Genomic DNA, 27280 nt, shown 5'->3' on the forward strand with positions numbered 1-27280 from the left:
ATCTCATTGTTTCCACGCCACCCCGCAATCCCCACTGTTAGCCACCCACTCCCTAACCCCAGCCCCAACCTCATTGTTGCAGTGTTTTTCTAAATTACATATAAAATTTTTGAAATAATAATTAGTTGCCTACTTAACAACTACCAGAAAAAGAACGAATGTTTGACCATCCATTACTTTATGGATGATGTCTTTTTCACTGTATTATTTCATTAAGTCGTTGTTTTTTTTTATATGAGTATTATATTTTAGAAAAGAATTATGGATTGTTCAAGCCATAAATTAATTGTAGGAACTTGAATTTCCTATTAGAACAAACATAATTTAAAATTATAAAAAAGCGACACTGCGAAAAAGTGGCTAATTCAAGGGCGGCTCTAAGGCTAGGCAAGTGAGGTTGTTGCCCTTAGGCCCCCAAAATCTGAAGGTCCCAAATTTGTTTTATACTCTTATTATTATTACTAGTTTTAGCGTACGCGTTTCGCGCGTGACTAAAGCACGTACCTCGCTTGATAACAAATACTACATAAACAAATTGGACTTAGCAACGATTTTCGACGTTAATCTGTCGCTAAACTGCTCATAGCTAAGAAACAAATCCGTCGCTAAATAGAATTAGCGACGAATTTTACTATTTAACTTTCCGTCGATAATTCATATTTATTTAGTAGTGAAATAATTTAATAAATAAAAGAATGTTGGGGAGTTTTCATTTTTGTTAGAATAAGTATAATAACATGACAATTCATTTAGAATATAGTTTATTTTCTATTGTTTCATCCTTGTTACTTTAAATTTGCATTTTACCAATTTGGCATTATGCTATAATCGATTTTGCTTTATTATTAGTTTCTTTCACCACTAATATTTGTCCTATTTAACAAATTTATCTACTTAACAATTTTGTCGGTTTGAAAAATAAATTTACTTATGTGAGCAATTTGAAAAAATTATAAAATTGGATTTTTTTGCTAATTATTTACTCCAAAATTTTAATTATTTGTTTGCAACATCATAAGAAATTATTTAGTTTTCATTAGTTCGAATTCATGATATTAGTTCATTCAAAATTTTAAATATTTAACTGCAATTATGATTTTATCTATAAGAATTCCATGCGAATTTTCTTAGTTTGACTCTTTTGAATTTATTCCTTTTTAAATCTTTATGCATTTTTTCTACCTCTCAACATTTTATTTTGGGGCTTCGTGCTTTTTTCACGTTCCATAAGAATTCTATACGTACTTGAATATCACTACAGTTAATTTCTATTTTTTTAATGTTCATTTTCATTGCTCCCTTTTTAGTGATCATCAAGTCGTGGTAAATTTTATATACTTCTTACTTTTTTACTCGAAAATCGACTGTTTTTTGTCCTATCCAAGAAAATAATAAAGGGTTGTTGATTGAGTAGGAAAGGAGTTAATATAAGTTAACTTTTTAATTGATATTAAAGTCCTAAATATTAGAACTTCCTACATAGTAATTCATATAAGAGATTTACTAATCAAAACTTTAATTGATTCTAAAGTCCTCAATATTAGAAAAATAATTAAATGACTATTTTGTCCAGACTGAAATCTATTTTTAGAGGGAAAAAAAAAAAGACGAATGACATATAGAGTACATGCTTTGCATGTGTATATTGCGTTAATAATAAATTATATTCTTTCTCATATAAGTAACTGTTAATATCGTGCTTTAATAGAATTAAAACAATGGGATAGAACTTGACCAAAGAAATATTGACCGGATTAAATCTATGAACTATAATTAATACTAAAATTAATTTTGGTTAATGTTGATTAATTTATTGACCATTTTATATTTGATTTGGGCTTATTATGCTTAGTAACATTGTACAAAATTTTGGTCTAATTTGTTTAAATACATACGATAACAGACATCTGAAATATTATTATTGATACATATTGACGAATTACTTAGTTTTGTTAAATTAAAATATTTTACTTGGATTGGGAGAACTGGTGTTAAATTGTTTAGATTTTATGTTTTCCAATTCACCTCTTACCCCTCCATATTTGCTTCTATTTTCTATCGTTTTGGAGAACTATTGTTAAATAATATATTTTCCAGAGTATTCCATTTTATTTTATTTTTTACCGACCCAGAGTAATCCAGTTCACCTCTTTCTCCTCCCATTTTTGCTATTTTCGATTGTTTTGGAGCTCTTGCCAATTTAAGTTTTCATCTATTAACTTAGAAGAGCTATATTATTTAGTAAAGTGTCATATTATATATGTTTTTCTCCACTTCGTTTATTACACCGCTACAGGTAATAGTTTTTAATGTTAGTGCAGCCACATGTAATTTAATTTTACACATATAAAATGATAAAACTCGCATGTATAGTTTAAAATACAAAATACATATATAAATCATGACAAATTTGTACGTGCTCTTTGAATTACTTTAAATATATTCTAAATTATAACATGAAAAGACTTCTAACTATTTTACCTAGTTCAAATAAGAACTGAATTTATATAAGGTAAAATTTTGATTGATTTTAAACTCCTAAATATTAGGACTTCATATATATTTCAAATAAGGAGCAATTTAATTTAAAAAAAAATAGTTAGTTTCAAAGTCCTACGTATTAGGAAAATAATTAAATGATATTTTTGTCTTAAAGTGTAAAAAAGGCGAACAACATACCTTAGCTTGATGGCTTGACGAGGATTCAAAAGAATTTGAATTGAGTAATTGATGAAAAAAACATCAAACCTGTCACAATTAATTATAAAATAATGATCATAATTGATCTCTTTGAATAACTGAAACTTAACAATTTCATCACTATTAATATGTAAAAGATTCTACAATAATGAAATTGGACAAATAAAACTCTTTCCAAAAAGATCAATATATGAAAATAGAAATCGATTTTAGCAGTAGGTCGAAGTCACATACCTTATGGCTTAATAAGTATTCAAGAGAATTTGTCTTTGAGTAATTGGTCTAAAAAGCATCAAATCTATAACATTTAATTATAACAAAATAATTACCATAATCAAACACTTTAAGATAGTCCTGCCAAAAATAAAAAATAAAAATCTCCAACGGATCGTTTAATTTCCCTAGAGATATCAAAAACATAAAATTGTGCATTACTAATACCGATAGAGCTATTAACCAAAATTCTACCTAACTTACAATCATTCTAGAGATAAAATCCAATATATTAAACAAGATAGAATCCACAAAAATATTGCATTGAGAACGGATTAAACATTCTTCCAAGCTTGCCTTGCATCTTTTATTAGGTCCTCTCTCTTTTCCAACTCGAGAAACGTATATATTTGCATTGAAACCTAGTTTATATGGAAAGCTTTGTTAAAAAAAAGGACACCGACTCCTAACCCCTTGTTTGGACTGTGGTTTCTCATGATTCATTAATATATGGTTTTGTATGAAATCATGTTTGTTTTTATTATTCTTAAAATTATGTGGTATGGTGTTGTAAACCCGTGGTTCATCTCAAGTTTATATGACCATGAAAAGTCTCAATTTTTGTAACCACGGATTTGGTGATTTTTCCGTGGTTACATATTTCATTTCCCCATTATACCCCACCCTCCACCATCCACCCCCATCCTACCACTCCCCCTACCCCTGCTCCACCATCCACCCCACGCCCACCCTACCACTCAGCCCCACCCCACCACTGCCCCACCCTCCACCATCCACCCCACCCCCACCCCACTCACGGCACTCACCCCCACCCCCCACCCCCCACCCCCACCCCCATCCTCATCCCACAAGCACCCACCCAGAGGCGAATCCAGAATTTAAACTGTATGGGTTCAACCTTAAGATTCTTAGTGTAAACCCGTCGTATTTTAAAAGTTATGGGTTCCTATCTACTATTTATTGCAGTTTTAATAAAATTTTACACATAATTTTACGCTCCGCGTCGAAAGTTGGGGGTTCAATGGAACCCCCACCTAGCAAGCTAGATCCGCCACTGCACCCACCTTACACTACTCACCCCTCCACCACCCACTACCCCTCACCACTACCCAACCCCACCCCCACCCTACCACCCACTACCCCCATTATCATCCCACAACCACCCACGTCACACCACCCACCCCTCCACCACCCACTACCTCTCACCAACACCTACCCCTACCCTACCACCCACTACCCCCACTCACTACCTACTTATTTTTTAAAGTTCCTATTTTATTCTTTACCTGAGTTTTATTAATATATATAAACTAATTTCTAATTAAGAGTTAAGGGTATTTTAGTAAACTTACAAGTTATTATACAGTACCATATAGTCAAACCAAATAATACAAATATTATTAAACCACAACAAACGATACAGTCTATCAAAACATTGTTTTCATTAATACAGTACAATACAATACAATACAATTGATAACGTCCAAATACACTCCTCAAAGAGAAAGTGTACACGGTCGTATGCAATATATTTACCCAACTATGAGTCGGGGTCGATCCCACAGGGAACAATATGCTAGGCGATTAAGAAAGTAAGGAACTTTCACCAACTAAACTAAAGCCAAACGATAAATGATATTTTGGGTTTTTGATTAAGATTATAACTAATGCGGAAATGTAAACTAACCTAGAAAGCAAGTAAAATGATCAATGGCCACAAGCATGGATAATAGGAGATTACAGTCAAGTAACGATCCAACGTATTTTACGATTTTACAACTAAGAGCGGGTTTGTGTTGATAGATAATGATATCTAAAATCTCATTGAAAGTCTTCCAACCAAATCAATGAATTTCACTCTAAGCTTTTCCAAGCCTTAGAGTGTGATGTTAGGTACAATCAATTTAACCTCAAGTAACTATCCTCTTCCGAGCTCAAGTTATTAGATGAGTTTAATGACCCAAATTCTTGTTAATTAATCTTTCCCAACCTAGATTTCCTCTTCCGAGCTCAATCTAAGTAAATGGGTGAGTCCTAGGGTTAGTTAATCCCTTTGGAAACGTTCAAGAACGAGATTAATTAAATCAACAATAACCCACTTCATTAGGAATAAAAATCATTCAATACATAAGCAAAACAAGAGTTTCATTCAACACTTTAATCATAGAATATTTCCATAAACAAGATTCAAGTGAAGAAAATAAATACTACACACTTAGATATACAATACAAAACAAGGAATTGAAGAAAGGATTAAGAAATATCTCATTGAAGTGCTTCCAATCTTCTCCTCCAATGGTGTAGAAAAACCCTAGCCTCCAAACCTTGCAAAATGGCAAAAGATGATAATGTTTTGCCCTAGCCTCTCTTTTGTTGCTCCCCCCAATTTTTCCAAGTCCAAAAAATGTCAAAATCTGCCCCCATATTTCTGTTTTTGCAATTCTGCCCGTTTTTGCAAAACTGTCCACTTTTGACAGTTTTGCAAATCTGTCCCGTTTTTGCAAAACTGTCCAGTTTTGACAGTTTTGCAAAATGGTCCAGTTTGGCCTCTTTTTGACTTTCTTTTCACTTGGTTTCTTTCGATCACTCATTTCAGCTACTTGGCTTGTTTTGCTCTATTTTGTTCCATTTTGGTCCATTTTGATCTTTTATGCTCTCCGGGCATCTTTTCCTACAAAACAACATAAAAACACAAAAAGTAACAACAAAAGTGCTTAAAGAGTCGCAAAAACTTAAGGAATTAGCATCGAATATCGCGTAATTTCACGACTCATCAACAATACAATGCAATACCATACCATATTGTACATTAATGAACCACGGGAAACAACCATCCAAACAAAGGTTAAAAAAAATAAAAGGACTCCTAATTTAGTTGGTTTTGAAGTACTAACTATGAGGAGAATAATTAAATGTTTATTCCTAAATAAATATTAGGCAAATAGTAAATGACAATTTTGTTTATTGTAGTGTCTTTTAATGAAGGGCAAAAAGTTCAATCAACATTTCTAAGGCCCCTCGTGCTTTTAATATATAGTAGATTATTATTATTATTATTATTATTATATGCTTTATAAATAATTATTATAAGTTTTACAACATTTTTTTGTTATCTGATTGAGGTTATTTTATACCAACAAGTTCATAAATTATGATAATTTTCTTTACTCATTAATTAGTATATTTGCGTCACTCTTCAATTTTAATTTTATCCTTTTTTTTTTAGGAATGAAGTTATATACATTGATAACATAATGTTTTTCTTTTACAATCTTCTCCAAAACTGCATCAACACAAAAACATTCATGCACATGTTTGGTGTCATTCAACATATTATATTAGGTTATTTAAATTTATTATAGATATTCACCAATGGGTGCTACTTAATAGATGAACTACAATTATCGTTCAAATTGATTAGTAGGTGTAAATATTTTTGACATTGTCAATGCTCAAAACTTAAACTATTATGTTATATATGTTCATTTCTGTTTCTTATTTGCGATGATAGCCAAATCAAAATTTTCGCTTTGAGTTTCGGACTTCAACATCCGATAATCCACTACTTTAGTCTTTGTGCTCTTCTTTTTCTTAAATGATTAATTTGTTGTTTAGAAGGCAATTAATCTTATATCAGTACAGTCAAACCTCTCTATAACAGTATTTTTGGGTCCGAAATATTTTGGTTGTTATAGAAAATGGTTGTTATACATCTATAAACAACATTAATACTTAAATAATATTTCGTTATTATAGGCAAAAAAGATGCATAAAATCGAATTTTTCATTTTTAATTGTCAAATTTTAAGCTTAATCTCACTTTGTATAACTAAGGAAAATCTGATGAAAATATATATATTCATATGATATTCTTTGTCATAAATAGTGTATTAAAGCATCAAATATTTGGTTAAAATCTTTACAGTTATTATTCATAATCATAGATATTCTATTTTTATAAATATGGTTAATTTTTATATTACAAAAAAAAAAAAAAGTTAGCTGTTGTGTGGATGTAATTTTACAAAGAGTGTATTTTTATAAAGTTGATTGTTGTTATTATAGGTAAAATGTTGTTATAAAGAAGTAACTTTAACATAAAAATCGGTTTCAGAAAAACTTAAATGTTATAGAAAAATGATAGTTATATGCATATGTTGTTATAGACGCTTAACTGTATCATTATTTTCTCTTATAAGAGATGTGTCAACCTCGAGACTTTTGAATTTGATGGTGGGCCCCTTTCCATGTGGCATCGTGTAAGTCCTCTTCGATCATCAACGACGATGAAATCAAAGAGGATAAGCCAATAGACTTCCATGTGGACCCCACTCCCTCTTAGTAAGATTTTCATTTACTTAAAATGGTAAAGTATAGGGGCCCCCTGTTTCCTTTTCGCTCATTTACGTACTCCGTCAGTTGTACCTCAAGCGTCTAACACCTATTGCTGAGGAGTCGTTTGGTACGGAGATAAAAAGTTTGATACCTAGATAAAATTATCTCAGGATTATAATCTTGCGGTTAATTTATTTCATCTCTTGGGACTAATATATCTCATCTAAGAGATGTTATAAAATAATTTCAGAATTAATGAGATAAGATGGGATATCCCATCTTTAAATTTGGGATGCACTTTATATTTTGTTTGGTATAAGATATAAATTTATCTTGAGATAAATCAAACATGGTACAAAATTAATCCCACAGTTAGTGCTGAAATATTCCAACTAATACCGTGTACCAAACGACCCCTTAAAGTTAAAGAATTTCAGATTTACAAAATCTTTAATTAATTTTTTTGGAGCATAATACATAAATAGACCTTTAAATTTGGCCGCACTTGATAATTATGACCTCCAACTTTGAATGCACACAATTAATTAACTCAACTGGCCTTCACTTTGTCAATTGAACATTCCAACTTACAAACTGATTATCTAAATAACTTCAAAATTTACGTGACATGACACATCAGCATTTATATTTACGTGTTTAATTTTATACAAATTGAGATACCTGTATATGCACACTCAAAATTGGAGGGTATTCCTCACAGCTATGCCAAATTTGAGGGCCTTTTTTCTTTTTCTCGTTCTATATATAGAGGACAGCTCCATAGGTCATCTTCCATTTGTGTGTCAATGTTAAAGCAGAAAAGTTGACTTCCTCGTCCAAAACGCCATGAAAAACAACAATCGATACCCACCACCTCCTTCAGTAGCAACAACAGTAGCTGGAGATGTGCTGGAACTTCCAGCGTCAAGAATTGAGAATCTTAACGTTCTCAACGACCACCATCTTCCCCTAGCCCGCATCAAGAGGATCATGAAATCTGATGGGGATTTAATTTTGTCGGTTTTAATTTTGGTTCAGCACATATTTAGCTTCTGATCTTTGTTTAGTTTCTACAATGATTTTAGCTACAGTTTTTGCACAGTTTCTGCACTTTTTTGTTTCAGTTTCTTGCACAGTTTCTGCACCTTTTTTGCACAGTTTTTGCACTTTTTTTGCACAATTTCTGCATTTTTTTGTTCCAGTTTCTGCAATTTATGATTCAACCATATCTAAATTATTGAAATATCAAGGTTAAAATTGTAAACAAAAAATCTATTCCAAGTTTATGGAACTTCAAACTATTAATTTATACTTAGACCTTTTTCCATAGTATAGAGGCATTTTTGGCCAATTTCCGGAATTAGATTTTTAATATCTGTACTTAGTTTTTTTTTTTTTTTTTTAATCTGTGTATATATAGAGCACAACTACACAAGTGTTGTTCCATTTCTCTGTGTACTGTGCTAATATAGGAAAAATCGCCACCTCGTCGAAATCGCCATGGAAAACAACCCTCGCAATCGGCTGCTAATGCTGCGGCGGCTCAGTTCGGTGGATACCCACCGCAACCCCACCACCTCCTTGAGAAATAGAAACAGCAGGTAGAGATATTTTGGAACTTTCAGCGTCAAGATATTTAGAATCTTAACGATTTCAAAGACCAGCATCATCAAGAGAATCATGAAAGCTGACGGGGATGTCCATATGATCTCAGGTGAAGCACCCATTGTGTTTGCGAAAGCATGTGAGCTCTTCATTCTGGAACTCACCATCTCGAAGCGGCAATCACTCGATGAAGTTTTCTATTTCCTTATGGACGTTATTCCTGTTGATGAGAACAAGGAAGGGGCTGCTGCTGGTAATGTGGGCTCCACAGCAAGTGGTGGGCCCTACTATTACTGTCCAATGGAACAGCCTGATCCCTCAATGTACCACCAACCTCCGCTGCCACCGTCACAGGCATGGCTGTCCCTCTAGCAGGCTGCTGAGGATGCTACTGGACAGTGTAACCGTGATGATCAAAGGTAACTTTTTGTCATTTCCTTCGTATTAATAAGAGCCCATTTGGATTGGCTTATAAGTCGTCAAATCAGCTTATAAGTCATTTTTAACTTATTTGAATATTTGATAAAAATAAAAAACAGCTTAACCTAAGTTAAAAAGTGCTTCAAATAAGTTAAAGCCAAAAAATTGCTCAATCCCAATCTTTTTTTCTTAAAAGTCATTTTAGTTCGACGAACAACTTTATTCTTTTATCCCTTATATTTTGTGTTAATTTTAATACTATGTTTACTTTTAAAAATCCTTTAAGCATTTTTATCCTGACACGCATAACTGCTTATTTATGAAATAACTTTGAGCACTTAAAAATACTTTAAAAGCAGTTATGCTTAAGAGCCATTTTTTCTAAATTTGTCAAGTGTTCCTTATCAAAAAATAAATTTGTCAAGTGTAATTGCTTTCTTCCATTTTCCTTAAAGGTGCTAACTTTCATCTTTTCATGAGTAGTTGAGATTGTTGTATTTGTTTGTTAAAACTCCAATTTTTGTTCTTTATTTTTATTTCACTCCTGTCGGATCTCGGATAGTGGCTACATATATTTGAAAAGCCTATTCTGAAGAGTCCACTGTGTTTGTCTTCTTCTTCTTCTTTTTTTTTTTTTTTTTTTTTTTTTTTGAGAAGGTAACATATAGCTGTGTTTGTCACTTTTTTGTTTGGTTCTTTCTTAATGAGGAGTATCCAATTTAAATCTGAAGAGAGATTTAGGATTCCCTTTTCACTTTTAAATAATTAGATGAATAAATAAATAACATTTACTTAGGTTGGATTCGGATTGCAAGGAGTAATATTAGTGGCGGAGCCAGGATTTTCACTAAGGGATTCAAAATATAAAAGAGTTAACATACGAAGAAGCCAAATGGGGTTCGATATCTATTATATATACATAAAAAATAATTTTAATCATATATAAATAATATTTTTTTCCGCCGAAGGGGGTTCCCCTTGGCCCTATGTAGCTCCGGCCCTGAGTAATATATAGGAGGGTTTTGTGATGTTGACCTAAAAAGTGTTTTTCCTGGACAGTTGAAGAATATCAAGGTGTAAGTAGTCCGATAAGTGTGTCTCTTTTATGAATAGATTTTGATAAACGAGATCCCAAATAAAAACGATATTTTAGGTGGTTTGTCAACCAAATTGTTTGTGATATTTGTTACGTTCAACGTATCCCTATAGATAACTAAACCGTGGAGTTTAAATGTTAATTTAGGAGGTACCTGGTGACTATTGGCTCGGACACCGTCATTCTTAGAAATGTTATTTTAGGAAAGATATGTTGAGTTGCAAATGCCAAAAGTCACGCGTGAGCAGCATAAACGTGAATGCAGTTTAGGTTGCCGAATATTTCAGCAAACATCACATTTGGAGCTCGAATGTGATTCTAAGCCTTGTAAATTTTGTCTGGTTGGTGTTAATTTCCTGATGTGTATCATGTGCCATGCTTGCTCTCATTGCTCTGTAAATTCATGTACAACGTTTTATTATTTAAATGCTGGTGAAAATCTGATATCGCTTGTTTATAGTCCAGCTAGTTCATGTTGACTTTGCCACCAACCTTGTGATTTCTTTCTTGGATGCTGAACTTATCATTGTGACAATCTCTATCTACACTCGTCCTATTTATCCCTTCCCTCTTTATGTCTTTTTGGTTTAGATTCTCGTTATTAATTAGCTATTCGTATTTGTATTCAATAATCCGATTGTACTCGTGTTATTTCACACATTTTTTAACATGTCTTGATTTTTCTGGTACGATGTTGGCATCTTAGTTCTTAGAGGACCTATGATTCCTAAGGTTAAATATGTAGTCTCTAAATTGTTTTTCTTACCCCGCAGTTCTGTTTATGGTTGTAGTTTGTTATGATGTTTTACTTGCTAGGCTAAGCAGCTAATTTATCTATTTAGTACTTGTTTGATGTAGTTTCTTAGTAAGGTCTGTTTGAGGATACAAGACTCTGGTTCCTCATTCATATGGTTCAATAATTAATTTTTTGTTATAATTTTTCTGTTTGATCTTGCTGCAGTTAAGGATCATGTTCCCGCTGATCCAGATGCTCAGTGTCACAAAGGAAGCCATTAGTTACTAATGCTGCGGGTCCTCTCAATGTGAATGCCCCTTATTGGTACTGTCCATGGATACTGGCTTAACTGTAATGGCTTGAATCCTTTAGTCATTGTCTTGTCTGTATAAAACTTTGTGTAGCTTATCCAATGCTTATGGAGTTCTGGTTTTCATTGTTATAATAAACTGACCTTTCTACCTGTGTAACAATTGTGTATGTTACTTTAATACGTTCTCTTCCTCTCCTATAGTGTTTTGACTATTTTCCTCGTGCTATACTTGGATGATGGATCCACAAGACTTATCAGCAATTGGATGATTAGTAAACCTAGTGGGTGCCGAAGAGTGTAGCCTAGTAATTGAATTAGGGTTACTTTAGTCTCTTCCAGAAGTAATTGAATTAGTCAGTTTGATCTAATCGTAGTGTAGATTAAACTCTTGAAATCCTCCTTTGTTTTTTCCTCTTTCTTTTTTTGATAATGGTAACAGCCTTTATTTTTTCCTCTTTTGATCCCTCTTTTTTTTAGGGTTAATCTATTTGAATGAAGAGGAAGAAAATGGAAAAAAGAGGGATTATGTTCCACTACTTATCACGATTGTAAAAAGGATGAAGAATAATGCACAGTATGAAACTTTACTTTTTCAAAATAAAAAGAAAAATTTAATGCACCGCATGTTTTGACGAAGTTGAATGTCAACAGCCTATAACCTGTAGAGCTAGTACCAGTATAGCATTCCTCTTAATTAAATAATTAATAGCAGTACATTGTTGCCATATATCACATGACTACCTTCTAGTTGAATTCGTTGCATATTAGTCACAGAAAGTTCACTTTTTGCGTTCCATCGGTTTAGCAACTAGTGGAAACTTCATTTTCATCCAGCAGAACCTCTGTTAAATGGGTTTTCTTCTCTAAAGATGGACGATAGAGGAGTGTATTTAATAAACATACTGGAAGGGATCAGATAAAGACAGTAGTGATAGTTTTGAATCCAAGTTCTGGTTTTTGCACTGTATGCAGTGTAGGAGGTTATGCAAAAGACAATATTTTGTCGGTTTGATGATAACAGAAACTGGAAATATCAGATAAAGACAATAGTGATAGTTTTGAATCCAAGTTTTGGTTTTTGGACTGTATGCAGTGTAGGAGGTTATGCAAAAGACAATATTTTGTCGGTTTGATGATAACACAGACTGCAAAGTATCAGATAAAGACAATAGTGATAGTTTTGAATCCAAGTTCTGGTTTTTGGACTGTATCTGAGTGTAAAAAACACTGGTTTTCACTCTGATACAATTTTCCATCCAGCTTAGGTTGATCAGAATACACAAAAGCAGAGTTCATGTTTTCTGCTGAATTGCAGTCTAAGACCTTAAATCTTTGGTGCAAAAGCATTGAGTAATACAACTCTCTTTTAAGCAGTAGCAAAACATGGCTAAATCATATATCAGTCATTAAAACTTTACACCATAGTCTTAGTTATCAACTCAGTGCTAACATCATTGTTACTATGACTGTTGAAAAAGTTAAGGTAAATGAAAACTAAGGACTTTGTTCTTGAAAAAGGAGTAAAAAAGAAAAACTTCTTAAATAGTATTTTCATATTGAAATTCCAAAAAGAAAAGGAAGTTAGTAGATGGTGATCTGAATATTAGTATTTGCACCTTCACCAAAAACAACTATCTTATTTATCTATGGTAGACACTGCTTCTTTCTTCTCAGACTGCTTTATCAGGGCCTTTTCGCTTTTGTTAGTTGCATTTTCATATTGCTTTGAGCTATTTGTGCTTATCTGACCTTTTCTCATCATGTTTTCTCTTGAGCCAAGGGTCTTTCGGAAACAGCCTCCCTATCTTCCGAGATAGGGGTAAGGTCTGCGTACACTTTACCCTCCCCAGACCCCACATTGTGGGATTTCACTGGGTATGTTGTTGTTGTTGTTGTTGCACGTATATATCTTCAGCCTTCGGTTTAGAAAGAAGCTACAAATCCTTATTTTTGTGAACTTAACTGATTTATCCTTGTAAAACTTGCATCTTCTTGATGCCTTTTAATGAATCTACTTCATCAAAAAAAAAAAAAAAATTACTCCCTCCTTTTCAATTTGTTTCCCTTACTTTCTTTTTAGTCTGTTTCAAAAAGAATACCTCTTTCCTTTTTTGCCTACTCTTTAATTCCAACTTTCACATGGCATGTTTAAGACTACAAAATTAAAGGGCATTTTGGTACATTCTACATATAAGATTCAAAAGTCTTCTTTACTTTCTTAAACTCCATGCCAAGTCCTAAACCAGACAAACAAATTGCAACTGAGGGAGTGCTAAGTTTAGGCCCCCAGGGGTTGGTGCAATTGGCAAAAGTTGAGGGACTTATGTCTTAGATCACCGGTTCAAGCCCCGCGCCAAGCCAACTAACTCTGGTATTTAAGTGAAGAAGGGTTGATGGGTGGGTCCATCATCCCCGAGTTTCGAAGGTTGCAGTTGGCCCAAAAGGGTCGGCTCCAAATGAATTTCCCGGTCAACAAAAAGAAGAAAGAAAAAAAAAGTTACTAAGATTACTAAATCTGAAAGAGATTTAGATATATTAAGATGAAATCTAATATGAATCCTATCTATTCAAGGAAGTACAATTACAGTCAGAAGTTCAAAACTTTTCTCGGGATGTGATTTAAAAGACAGAAGAAAATATAAGGAAAAAGATTTAGCAAGGAAAGTTACAATTAATGTATATAGCCCAAAAACTAATTTATTCTCAACGACCACCATCTTCCCCTAGCCCGCATCAAGAGGATCATGAAATCTGATGGGGATTTAATTTTGTCGGTTTTAATTTTGGTTCAGCACATATTTAGCTTCTGATCTTTGTTTAGTTTCTACAATGATTTTAGCTACAGTTTTTGCACAGTTTCTGCACTTTTTTGTTTCAGTTTCTTGCACAGTTTCTGCAGCTTTTTTGCACAGTTTTTGCACTTTTTTTGCACAATTTCTGCATTTTTTTGTTCCAGTTTCTGCAATTTATGATTCAACCATATCTAAGTTATTGAAATATCAAGGTTAAAATTGTAAACAAAAAATCTATTCCAATTTTATGGAACTTCAAACTAAAAATTTATACTTAGACCTTTTTCCATAGTATAGAGGCATTTTTGGCCAATTTCCGGAATTAGATTTTTAATATCTGTAATTAGTTTTTTTTTTTTTAATCTGTGTATATATAGAGCCCAACTACACAAGTGTTGTTCCATTTCTGTGTGTACTGTGCTAATATAGGAAAAATCGCCACCTCGTCCAAATCGCCATGGAAAACAACCCTCGCCAATCGGCTGCTAATGCTGCGGCGTCTCAGTTTGGTGGATACCCACCGCAACCCCACCACTTCCTTGAGAAAAAATAACAACAGGTAGAGATATTTTGGAACTTTCAGCGTCAAGATATTGAGAATCTTAACGATTTCAAAGACCACCATCTTCCTCTAGCCCGCATCAAGAGAATCATGAAATGCTGACGGGGATGTCCACATGATCTCGAGTGAAGCACCCATTGTGTTTGCGAAAGCATGTGAGCTCTTCATTCTGGAACTCACCATCTCGAAGCGGCAATCACTCGATGAAGTTTTCGATTTCCTTATGGACGTTATTCCTGTTGATGAGAACAAGGAAGGGGCTGCTGCTGGTAATGTGGGCTCCACAGCAAGTGGTGGGCCCTACTATTACTGTCCAATGGAACAGCCTGATCCCTCAATGTACCACCAACCTCCGCTGCCACCGTCACAGGCATGGCTGTCCCTCTAGCAGGCTGCTGAGGATGCTACTGGACAGTGTAACCGTGATGATCAAAGATAACTTTTTGTCATTTCCTTCGTATTAATAAGAGCCCATTTGGATTGGCTTCTAAGTCGTCAAAACAATCAGCTTATAAGTCATTTTTAATTTATTTGAATATTTGATAAAAATAAAAAATAGCTTAACCTAAGTTAAAAAGTGCTTCAAATAAGTTAAAGCCAAAAAATTGCTCAATCCCAATCTTTTTTTCTTAAAAGTCATTTTAGTTTGAAAATGCTTCTTTCTTCTCAGACTGCTTTATCAGGGCCTTTTCGCTTTTGTTAGTTGCATTTTCATATTGCTTTGAGCTATTTGTGCTTATCTGACCTTTTCTCATCATGTTTTCTCTTGAGCCAAGGGTCTTTCGGAAACAGCCTCCCTATCTTCCGAGATAGGGGTAAGGTCTGCGTACACTTTACCCTCCCCAGACCCCACATTGTGGGATTTCACTGGGTATGTTGTTGTTGTTGTTGTTGCACGTATATATCTTCAGCCTCCGGTTTAGAAAGAAGCTACCAATCCTTATTTTTGTGAACTTAACTGATTTATCCTTGTAAAACTTGCATCTTCTTGATGCCTTTTAATGAATCTACTTCATCAAAAAAAAAAAAATTACTCCTTCCTTTTCAATTTGTTTCCCTTACTTTCCTTTTTAGTCCGTTTCAAAAAGAATACCTCTTTCCTTTTTTGCCTACTCTTTAATTCCAACTTTCACATGGCATGTTTAAGACTACAAGATTAAAGGGCATTTTGGTACATTCTACATATAAGATTCAAAAGTCTTCTTTACTTTCTTAAACTCCATGCCAAGTCCTAAACCAGACAAACAAATTGCAACTGAGGGAGTGCTAAGTTTAGGCCCCCAGGGGTTGGTGCAATTGGCAAAGTTGAGGGACTTATGTCTTAGATCACTGGTTCAAGCCCCGCGCCAAGCCAACTAACTCTGGTATTTAAGTGAAGAAGGGTTGATGGGTGGGTCCATCATCCTCGAGTTTCGAAGGTTGCAGTTGGCCCAAAAGGGTCAGCTCCAAATGAATTTCCCGGTCAACAAAAAGAAGAAAGAAAAAAAAAAGTTACTAAGATTACTAAATCTGAAAGAGATTTAGATATTAAGATGAAATCTAATATGAATCCTATCTATTCAAGGAAGTACAATTACAGTCAGAAGTTCAAAACTTTTCTCGGGATGTGATTTAAAAGACAGAAGAAAATATAAGGAAAAAAATTTAGCAAGGAAAGTTACAATTAATGTATATAGCCCAAAAACTAATTTATTAAATTTTATTCTCCAAATTACAAAAAGTTGGATAATTTAACTATGGTTAAAAATTAACCATGGTAAGGGTTTAACCTCTAATAACCCACCTCCCCCCAACTATAAAAGATCAAAATAAATAGGGCCAGGCCAAACCTGAAAATATTACTTTAAATTCAGGAAAACAAGGCCTTTTTCCTAATTTTTTGTCCTTTTTCCAGAAAATATTACTTTTTGTGTGTGTGTGTGTTATTATTATTATTATTATTATTATTATTATTATTATTATATAGCCCTTATTCCTTTTTAATCTGTGTTGATTATAGATGACTTTGGAATTAGAGGGATTTAGTTATCTTGCTGAGTTCCTGTCCTGCTATGTTGATTCAAGGCTTTAGAATCCATATATAGAATCTACCTATAATCTATACATTTTTAAAGTCTATTTTGAGAGTGATGCACACTTCTGATTTTTTTTGAAGGTTTGATTGTGAGATTCAGTTCTTCACTGCCATATTTTCTTTTTCATAATTGCTTTGGTTGCTGCACTTGAGCCAAGGGTCTTCCGGAAGCAGCCTCTCTACCTCACAATGCAGGGGTAAGGTCTGCGTGCACTATACCCTCCCCAGACCCCACTTGTGGGATTACACTGGCTATGTTGTTGTTGTTGTTGATTGTGAGATTCAGTTCTAAATTTTGTGGTGAATGTTTTACAAAGAAAAGAAAGTGCCACTTTCACTTTTTTTGAAGTGTCTAATCTGAAATTCTGAAACTTCGGTAAAAGGAAGTAGATTTTCAGTCATAAATTGGTATCTATTACTTATCAGTTCAGAATGGTTTAAGAACGAAGATTTAGGATGTCCTTTCGAGCTGTCGAATTTTACTTTTGTTTCTGAGAAAATAATTAATGCAGAGAATTCATACAGCCAACACTAACTAGTTTGGCTTGAGGCTTTTTTTTTTGGTTCTGAAAAATGGATCTCAGTAGAAATCTGTATAAATCAACTTCATTTGTACAAATGGTACTTCGAGCTTTAAATGAGCATGAAGAGATGCATCTGTGGTTCATAGCATATTCTGTTACTATTTAAGTGCTCAGAGAAACTTAATGATGTTGAAAATTGCTTTTCGCGCCATTGTAATTTAGGTTTTCAAAAGGTCGGTATTTCAGTTTGTCGGTTTCCTATGATTGTTTGACCAGTTTCCTATAGATTTGGGCACATGATAGGAGAGAAATATCAAGATGCATTTATTTTATGGCTGGAATGAGTGTCCTGATTTTGTCATTGCTATGTCCTGCTGTACGGAGAATGTTACTTTTCAACTTCTCCATCATTTTGGTTTTGTTTTTGGCTTCTTAAACATCCATGGTTTGGCATGAAGTTAAATTTTCCTTTCCTGTCAAAGAGAGAGATTGTTGAGAAGTTTCTATCCCATCTTTGTTGGTTCTTACTTCTATTTGTCCACAGTCCTTTACATTTGGCTAATTGATGAAATATATCTCATTTTTTTGGTAATAAGAAAATGGTGATTCTCAATAAACATTGTCCGATCTAGAAGGTGATATGCAATTATTTCATTTAGATGGAACTGTATCATGGTTAGATTTAGAAAGGTTTAACACGGTTAATTTTAATAGATCAAACGGTATAATGATAGACGTTATTGTAAGTTTCCCTTGTCAGCTTGTCTTATTAGTAATTAGATTTTTTCCGTAAAGTTCAGAATCTTTCAGGGCCTTGCTTGTGCTTTTCTGGTGTTCGTGGAAGCCAGATAGTGCATTAATTCATGATATCCATAAAAAACGTAATCAAACTTATAGTTTCACACTTAATCCGGCTTGCCTTTCTTTTTTAAAGCCGTTATTACTTGGCATTATTATACCCTTTTTTCTTTTTTGGTACTATTTCCCGCTTAATTTGTGGTTTTTCTGACTTACGTTTTTGTGATGTTTGTATTATAGGGTTTGAAGAGTTGAAGACAGTTCTTCTCCATAATTAACTTCACCCAATAACCAGGTTATCGAGTGTTGCTCCAGTTGCTGGTTGAATCTGAGGGAGACAATAAAGTTGTCTTATTTGCGGCCTGCCAAAATTGTAGGCAAATGGAATGTAATAAAGATGAAGCTGCTAGGGCCAAAGAAATTGCTGAGAGGAAATTAACTGAGAGGGACATTGCTGGAGCTCAAAGATTTGCTTTGAAGGCTCAAAATCTGTTTCCAGGCCTTGATGATCTTTCTCAGTTCCTGGAGGTGGTCAATGTTTATGTTGCTTATGAGAAGAAGATTCATGGTGAAGTGGATTTTTACGGTTTCCTTTCTGTGGATTCCTCAGCTGATGATGAAACAATAAGTAAACGTTACAGAAAGCTTGCTCTAGCTCTTCACCCTGATAAAAATCAATCTGTTGGGGCAGATGGGGCGTTTAAGATTATATGTGAAGCATGGAGTTTGTTGTCAGATAGAATCAAAAAAATGATGTATGGCCATCGGCGAGCTATGGCCATAAGGAGTATGCCCATGCAAGGCAACCAGCAGGAATTTCGTAAATTTTCCATGAACCCAGCTAGTGCGAGAAACTCAACTGATGCTAATTTTCAGCCCACCCGGTGCCTCCCCAGCCATCAAAACCTGAGACATTGTGGCAATCTTGCAAACTATGTCAGATAAAGTATGACTGCTTAAAGCTTTTCCGAAACAGAAGTCTTTCGTGCCCCAACTGTCACCGACCTATTTAGGCAAGGGAGGTTTCTACTCCCGTGAACAATCAAGCTTCAGCTTTTCCGTTGTCTTCCTGCCAGCAGCAGGGTACAAACTATCCTGCTGCTAATGGATCTTCTGCTTCAGGTGTGAAGCTCCCTACAGCTTCAAACTCCGTACAAACTGGAAATTCTGGTTTGGCTCAATAGTTGGAGCAAATATTCAGCAGGATCAAGTTCTTAAGACGAGAGGTGCAAATGCTGCGCAGCCCTATGCCTCTACAGCTAGGCAAGCAGCACACTCTTGCCAGCCAGCTGGTGGGAATTTGAAGAGAGCTCATGCAGAAGCTGCTATGAGTGCACTGAATCAGGAGGCTTTTCTGGAGAAAAAGAGACGCATAGCTGAGTTGAAGTTAAAGTCTCAAAGAAAAGGTAGTTGTCCGATTCAGAAATTCGCAATATGCTGGCGAAAAATGCTAAGATGGAGATTAGCAAGAAGCTTAAAGCAGCTGCTGCTTCTCGGACTTCAGACAAGGAGAAAAAGGACGTGGAAAAGAAGAAGCAAACTGCTCCTGAAGTTGTCAAAAATGTTCTGAGAAGGGATAAAACTGTTCATGATGCCATGGTGGAATAAACTAAATGTAACGTGTGAATGAACTTACCTCTTCTTTAATTAAGAACCCTTACACAAAAAGTAGAACATGTATATTTTCTGTTGTAATTGTAAACTAAATATATGACAAATGTTTGTTACTCTCCCTCTGTTGCATTTTAACTGTCATTCTCTTTTCACGCTCATTAATAAATACAATACCCGCTAGGACGGCCGAGTTGGTTGAGCAGGTGATCTCCCAAATGGAAAGTCTTGGGTTCAAAATCCCCTGCACACTTTTTCGGTTTAGCCCCCGTGCGGTTTACCTCTCTTGTGTGGTATGTTAAAAATATAGTTGAAAAGAATTACCAACTTTAATCTTGAATTTGTAAAGTTAACACTAATAAAAATTTGTGAACTAAAACAACAAATAAAATGAGACGGAAAGAATAATATCTTAACTTTGAATTACTGTAACATGAGATGCGTCAATTAATTTGGATATTATAGAATTATAGATTTTAGATATGAGAGGAGGGGCCACTTTAGCTTAAATAAGTCCCCGTGTTGAACGAGGACCTCTCCATGTGGCATGGCTTAAGGACTCTTCGATCTAACAACAATGAAAGCTAAGGATAAGCCAATAGAACTTGAGTCTCCTTCTTATGTGGATCCCACGCCTTCTTCCTCCAATAATAAAACAAAGTAGTAGATAGGACTATATATTTTCCATAAATCCTCTCCACTATTAGTAAGATTTTCATGTCCTTAAAATAAAGTATATGGGCCCCCATTCCCTCATTTGCTTTTCCAAATTTGTACCTCAACCTACAACACTAGTTCCTTCATTAAAATAATATATTGAGCACAGCTATAAGCCATCTTCCATTTCTTTGAGTGTGTTAAAATAGAAAAAAAAAAAAAAAAACCACCGGTGAAGTATGGACAACAGCCCTCAGCAATCGGCGGCGAATGCGGCGGCAGCAGCGGCGGCTCAGTCAGGTGGGTACCCACCGCAACCGTACCACCATCTCCTTCAGCAGCAACAACAAGAGCTACAGATGTTTTGGAACTACCAGCGTCAAGAAATTGAGAACGTTAACGATTTCAAGAACCACCAACTTCCTCTTGCCCGTATCAAGAAGATCATGAAAGCTGACGAGGATGTCCGTATGATCTCAGCTGAAGCACCCATTTTGTTTGCTAAAGCATGTGAGCTCTTCATTCTTGAACTCACCATTCGTTCTTGGCTACACGCTGAGGAAAACAAGCGTCGTACTTTGCAGAAGAATGATATCGCTGCGGCCATTACGAGGACTGACATTTTCGATTTCCTTGTTGATATTGTTCCGAGGGATGAGATCAAGGAAGAGGGTGCTGCGCTTGGGCCTGGAATGGTAGGCTCTACAGCAAGTGGTGTTCCGTATTATTATCCACCAATGGGACAGCCTGCTCCCCCTGGGGTTATGATGGGTAGGCCTGCTATGCCTGGGGTTGATCCCTCAATGTATGTTCAGCCTCCACCACCACCCTCGCAAGCGTGGCAGTCTGTATGGCAGACTGCTGAGGATAATAACTATGCTAGTGGACAGGGTAATGTTGATGATCAAAGGTAATTTTCTCATTTCCTTCAGATCTAGATAAGCTAGATTGGAATTGCTTTATTCCATATTCCTGAAAGGTAGTAACTTTCTTTTTTTCTTACAAGTTGTTTGTTGTTAAGACTGCAAGTTTTGTTCCTTGGTTTAATTTTACTTCTATCAGATAGTAGCTATGTATACTTTCGCTTTTTATATGTTTGCCTTCTTGCATGTTGAACACATTTAGTGAAATCTTTGCTAAATTAGAATAAGTACTTTGTATAATTTTGTGCATTCTCTCTTTACTTAATTAAAAACAGATATTGCTGTAACATGGAGATAGGAGTTGAATGTGCAGTCTAGATTTTCATCAATCAATTTTGCTTCATATTTTGCATCGGTGGAGAAAGTGATTTGGCATATCTGATTTTGTGGGTATCCAAATTTAGAACAACATATTGATATGCTTTCACACATTTGCTTGATACTTTTTACTACTTATAAAGGAGTTCATGATTGATTCTCTTAATCTGATATTGCGAATTTTATCACAATGGTAACTGTTATCGGTCTTGATGCTGAGATGCAAGGCATAAGTTTTCAACTTTCTTACCTATGCAATAATTACATATATGCATGCTTGGGATATCGCATCCATAACCGTTACCTATTATCTTGAGAAACAACTAATATCTGCTGTCTTGATTGGTTTTGCAAAGTACAGAAAGTGTTTTCCATGTCTCATAGGCTTTTGTGTAGGTTACATGCATACCAAGGTATAATTCTTGGTTTTTCCTTATAAATTAATTGTTGGTTACACTAGTGCATATAGAACACGTGGCCGGTAGGTAAAGTGGGAATAAATTCGTTACTAATTCCGTCGGCTTAGAGTATGTCTTATAGGAAAGAAAATCCAGAGCAAGTCCGAAGAACTAGGATAGTTGGATTTGATTAGTTATAACCATTTCTTTTCTCCTTTATCTGTCATTTGCGTAAATGCCAAGAAAGAGAAACTAGGACAGCTAGGAACCAATATTTGGTGCTTTGCATGAGCAGTCAGCGCGTCAATGACTTTCTGTTCATGGTAGAAGCTCACCTATATATTTCTAAAAACTGTGTCAGTAGGGGGGTCTCTCACTTTGGCTTCTCAATGAAGCTAGAGTTAAAAAGCATTCACTGTCTTATGATTCATTTTTAGGGCGTGAGTGGAAGTTATATTTGACCTTCAAGGGTTGTTTGGTTGGTGGGATAAGGGATAACAATCCCAGGGGATGTATTAAAATGGTGGGATTAGCTATCGCACATAGAAAGGGGATTAGCTAATCCCATGGGACATCCTTGTCTATCCGATTACCTAATTAATATGCTAATATAGTGATGAAAATTTTGAAGTGACTTTCTTTCTGGTGATAGAATTTTCAAATCGTACTTTAGATGTTACTTCAACAGCTGAATTTTGCTCGACGAGACTGTTTAGGCAGCGGCTTGTAACTCATTACTCATCCATTGTTTGGTTCATTTTATTGCCAGGTCCAAAACTCCAGATAACCTAATTAAAGAAGTATATTAGTGAGACCAATCAAGAAAAAAGTATATTAGTGAGCTCAATTTTAAATTAGAATTGCATGCGGTCGGATGTTCCTAACTCTTTTTTCTTTGTTTTAATAGAAAACTTTACAAGAGTTACTTCAAACACTTGCTAAATTAAAATTATATATGGTTAATGGATGATCACAGTTTATATTTATCTTGTTTTCATTGGGAAAATGAATTAGGGTTATTTCAGTGTCTTCCAGAATATAATTAAATATTAATCAGTTTGATTCTCATAGTTGAGTAGATTAAATTCTTGAAATCCTCCTTTATTTTTTCCCTCTTTGATCCCTCTTCTCTTTAGGGTTAGTCTATTTGAATGAAGAGGAAGGGGAAGAAAATTAGAAGGAAATGGAGTGATTATGTCCAGTACTCATCAGTTATCACAGTTGTAAAGGATGAAGAACAATGCACAGTATGAAACTCTACTTTATCAAAATAGAAAGAAAGACTTATAGCACATCATGTTTAAACAAAGTTGAATTTCAACTACCTAACCTGTGGACCTAGTACTAGTGTAGCATTCCCTCTTAATTTAATAATTAATAGCAGTACATTGCTGCCATATCTCGCATGACTACCGTAAATTTGAATTCTTTTCATATTAGTCACAGAAAGTTCACTTTTTGCATTACATTGGTTTAGCAAGTAGCAGATTATCCAGCAGAAACCCTGTCAAAATTGAGTTTTCTTCTCTAAAGATGGACAATAGACGAGCTATTGCTGTATTTACTAGATGTTCTAGAACATGGTTCTCTAATTAGAGTACTTCAAAGGAAACAACACCTCTTGATGCAAACAGAGTGGGACTGAATTTAAGGTAAATTACCAATAAGTGAGTTGTGTCGGCTAGATGGACTAAAACATAAAGTGTAAAAACTTCATCAAAAAAACATAAAGTGTAAAACTGTAAATTCAAATTTAAAGTTATCTGCTAAAATATGTTAAAATTATTATGGTAGGAACTCTCTGTTGTGTTTACCAGGAACCATCCTTCAACAGAGATGTACTTATCTCGCTTGCGATATGGTAGTTCTTAGAGATAGATAGGAATGTAGGATTGGACTATTCAGAAGCTGACACAAGTTACGTTTTATGCGTTCCAACTCAGCTTAGGCAGTTTACAATGTAATTCTGCTGGCTTTATTTTCAAAACAAGTCTACATGATATTGGCTACAGAATTTCGAATGCTGCCAAAGGCATAGGTTCATGCATGAATTTGATGATTTTCTTTGTTCAGCAACTTAGGAGGATCAGTACATGGTTCCTGTGACACCCCAGCTTAGGAGGAAAAGTCCCACATCGGCATAACACAGGAGAGGTGTTGGGTATATAAGTAAGCATGCCTTACCTCCTAGTGACGCGTTTTAAAGCCGTGCGGGCCTAGGCCCAAAGCGGACAATATCACTAGTGGGCTGGGCTGTTACAGATGGTATCAGAGCCACTCCTGTGTCAGCCTTGTTGATAGGGGGCTAGAGTTCAACTGAGTTTAGGCAAATCCCGGGTAGGCGGGGCAAACCTCAGTGTTGAGTCTAGGCAAATCCCATGCGGTGGGGCAAACCTCAGCGAGGACGCTGAGTCCATAAGAGGGGGTGTATGTGACACCCCAGCTTAGGAGGAAAAGCCCCACATCGGCATAACACAGGAGAGGTGCTGGGTATATAAGTAAGCATGCCTTACCTCCTAGTGACGCGTTTTAAAGCCGTGCGGGCCTAGGCCCAAAGCGGACAATATCACTAGTGGGCTGGGCTGTTACAGTTCCATATGCTATAGCAAATTATCATCTTCGGAAATTTCTATAACTTCTCCATTTTTGGTCTTATGTGTAAGTTTGATGTCTTCATGTGTATTGTTATTATTACTACTTTTTGGTGCGGGTTGAGAAACCTATTCTGAAGAGAGATTTAGGGTTCCGCTGTTTTTGTCATTTTTTTCTATTCATTCATATTGATGCGTATCCGATATATAATATTAGTAAAATGACTTTCATCTGTTTTTCCATGATTGGCCAATCTTACACTTTTATAATTATATGATTAAAGAAATAGCATTTACTTAACCTGGGATTCGGATTGCAAGGGCTAACATATAGGAGGATTTTGTAATGTTGACCTAAAAAGTGTTTTTCCTGTACAGCAGAAGAATATCAAAGATTTGTGAAAGTATAACTCATATTCTTACTTAATGTAGAGCTGATTTAAATATCTAGTGCTAGTTTGGAAATATGGAGTTCGTAGTCAAATAAATGTCTCTTTTATTAATTGATTTTGATAAATGAAATCCCAATAAACACAATCTTTTAGTTGGTTTGACAACTAAATTATTTCTAATATTTTTCATGTTCAACATATCCCTATAGATAACTAAATCATAGAGTATAAATGTTAATTTAAGAGGTACCTGGTTAATATTGGCTCGGACACCGTCACTCTTAGAAATGTTATTTTAGGAAATGTATGTTGAGTTGCAAATGCCAAATATCACGTGTGAGCAGCATAAACGTGAATGCAGTTTAGGTTGCCAAATATCTCATAACATCACATTTGGAGCTCGGATATGATTCTAAGCCTTGCAAACTTGGCTGGTTGGTGTTAATTTTCTGATGTGTATCATGTGGCATGCTTGCTCTCATTGTTCTGTAAATTCATGTATTAGCGTTTTATTAATTGATATAGAAAATGCATGTGAACATCTGATATTGCTTGTTTATAGTCTAGCTAGTTCATGGTGACTTTTCCACCAACCTTTTTCTTTCTTTCTTTAACGTGGAACTTATCATTGTAACAACCTCTATACTTTTCCTATTTATTTCACCCCTCTTTTCTTTTTTTGGTTTAGACGACTCATAATTAATGAGCTATTCGTATTCGTTAATCCGGTTGTATTCATGTTATTCACTCATTTGTGGCATGTCTTAATTTCTTTGGTATGATGTTGGCATCTTAGTTCGTAGATGGCCTATGATTGCTAAGGTTAAACTTTCTTACTCCGCAGTTCTGTTTATGGGTTGTAGTTTCTTGATGATGTTTTTCTTGCTAGGCTAAGCAGCTAATTTATCTATTTAGTAGTTGTTTGCTGTAGTTTCTTAATATGGTTCTGTTTGAGGATACAAGACTCTGATTTCTCATTCATATGGTTCACTCATTAATCATTTGTAGTAATTTTTCTATTTAATCTTTGCTGCAGTTAAAGATCACATTTGCTGCTGATCCCGGATGCTTAGTGGCACAAGGGAAGTTATTAGTTACTAATGCCACGGGTCCTCTCAAATGTGAATGCACCTTTTTGCTACTGTCCCTTGATACTGGCTTAACTGTAATGACTTGAATCCTTCAGTCATTTTGTCTGTATAAAACTGTGTAGTTTATCAGAATGCTTATGGAGTTCTGGTTTCCGGTGTTATAATAAACTGATCTTACTTCTTGCATAACAATTGCGCATGTTACTTCAATCAGTTCTCTTTGTGTCCTTTTTAGTGTTTTGACTATTGTTCTCATGCTATAGTGTTATGATGGATCCACTAAAACTTATCAGCACTGGGATGATTAGTAAAACCTAGTGTCACCCAACCTAGTGCAAATCTTGGTGACTAAGGTTCAAATTCCTGCATAGACAAAAAATAGGAGGTGACTTTCTCCCGTCCTTGTGAGTTCTAAGTCTTGATGGGTAGAGTTAACTCGGTACTTGTACTTGAGGAAGGTAGCAGGTACCTGATGGAATAGTCCAGATGCAAGCAAATTAGCTGAGACATCACGTCATAAGAAGGAAAAAAAAAAAAAAAAGATTAGTCGAACCTAGTGGCAACAATGCCTTGTAGAGTTTTCTTTTTCTCCCTTTTTTTCTTGTTTGGTTCAGTACAGCTATTTTGCCACAAAGATAAGCTCAAGTAACCACTTTTTGGTGTCTCAAAGAGTTCTTTATTAGTCCTTGCAAGTAGAGGTGAGATCAGCAGAATTGACTGGAATACCATTAGTCTCGTAGCATAATTGCATGCAGGGAAAGACCTTGCTTAAAAATGTAAAAGGATTTGCGACATTAAAGGAGTAGGGATTAAATAATCTTGTTGAACATAAACAAGTTAAGCGCGAGTCTGTCGAGCCGTGCTTGCAGTTTCAAACATGCTAGTTCTGCAGTCAATTTGAGATACTGAGTGCTTAAACTGAAGAAAAGGTTTCAAACACACTACTCCATGAATTAACGGAGCCACAGGTTTTTTTTTTTTTTTTTTGGATTTTTCATCTGGTGTCCGATACATGCTTCAGAGTTGATTAATCCGAATTGCTGCTGAAAAGTAACTTTCACTTTGACGATAAAGTGGTCCCTACCATTGGCAGCTACATGTCTTACATAG

At 35.1% G+C, this 27280-nt stretch overlaps 2 protein-coding genes and 1 pseudogene across 12 annotated transcripts in view; all 3 read left to right on the forward strand.

Moving 5' to 3' along the window:
* Window positions 1-19950, forward strand: part of LOC132632477 (uncharacterized) — a 36394-nt gene extending 16444 nt beyond the window's left edge. The window contains exons 2-6 of one of the 11 annotated variants that reach the window (XR_009579423.1): window positions 8742-8870; window positions 8984-9293; window positions 11352-11450; window positions 16949-17064; window positions 18430-18572. Coding sequence is in view for 7 of the 11 variants with exons in the window: in XM_060348433.1 (XP_060204416.1) it covers window positions 18571-19134 (564 nt within the window). In the remaining 4 variants the exon portion in view is untranslated. The other 10 variants (XR_009579425.1, XR_009579422.1, XR_009579424.1 and 7 more) reach the window with 10 other exon arrangements.
* LOC132632478 (nuclear transcription factor Y subunit C-1-like) lies at window positions 11470-16938 on the forward strand (annotated as a pseudogene).
* A 592-nt stretch (window positions 19951-20542) lies between the features above and the next one.
* On the forward strand, window positions 20543-26362 carry LOC132632479 (nuclear transcription factor Y subunit C-1). The gene is made up of 2 exons (XM_060348439.1): window positions 20543-21367; window positions 26116-26362. The coding sequence occupies exons 1-2, from the start codon at window positions 20697-20699 to the stop codon at window positions 26117-26119; spliced, it is 675 nt and encodes a 224-aa protein (XP_060204422.1). The 5' UTR covers window positions 20543-20696; the 3' UTR covers window positions 26120-26362.
* The last annotated feature ends 918 nt before the right edge of the window (window positions 26363-27280 follow it).

Source organism: Lycium barbarum, chromosome 3 (assembly GCF_019175385.1).
Source record: "Lycium barbarum isolate Lr01 chromosome 3, ASM1917538v2, whole genome shotgun sequence".
NCBI classification, from domain to species: domain Eukaryota; kingdom Viridiplantae; phylum Streptophyta; class Magnoliopsida; order Solanales; family Solanaceae; genus Lycium; species Lycium barbarum.

Excerpts from the sequence above, each read along its gene's own strand:
- LOC132632479 (XM_060348439.1), top strand. The coding sequence starts at position 20,697 with ATGGACAACAGCCCTCAGCAATCGGCGGCGAATGCGGCGGCAGCAGCG.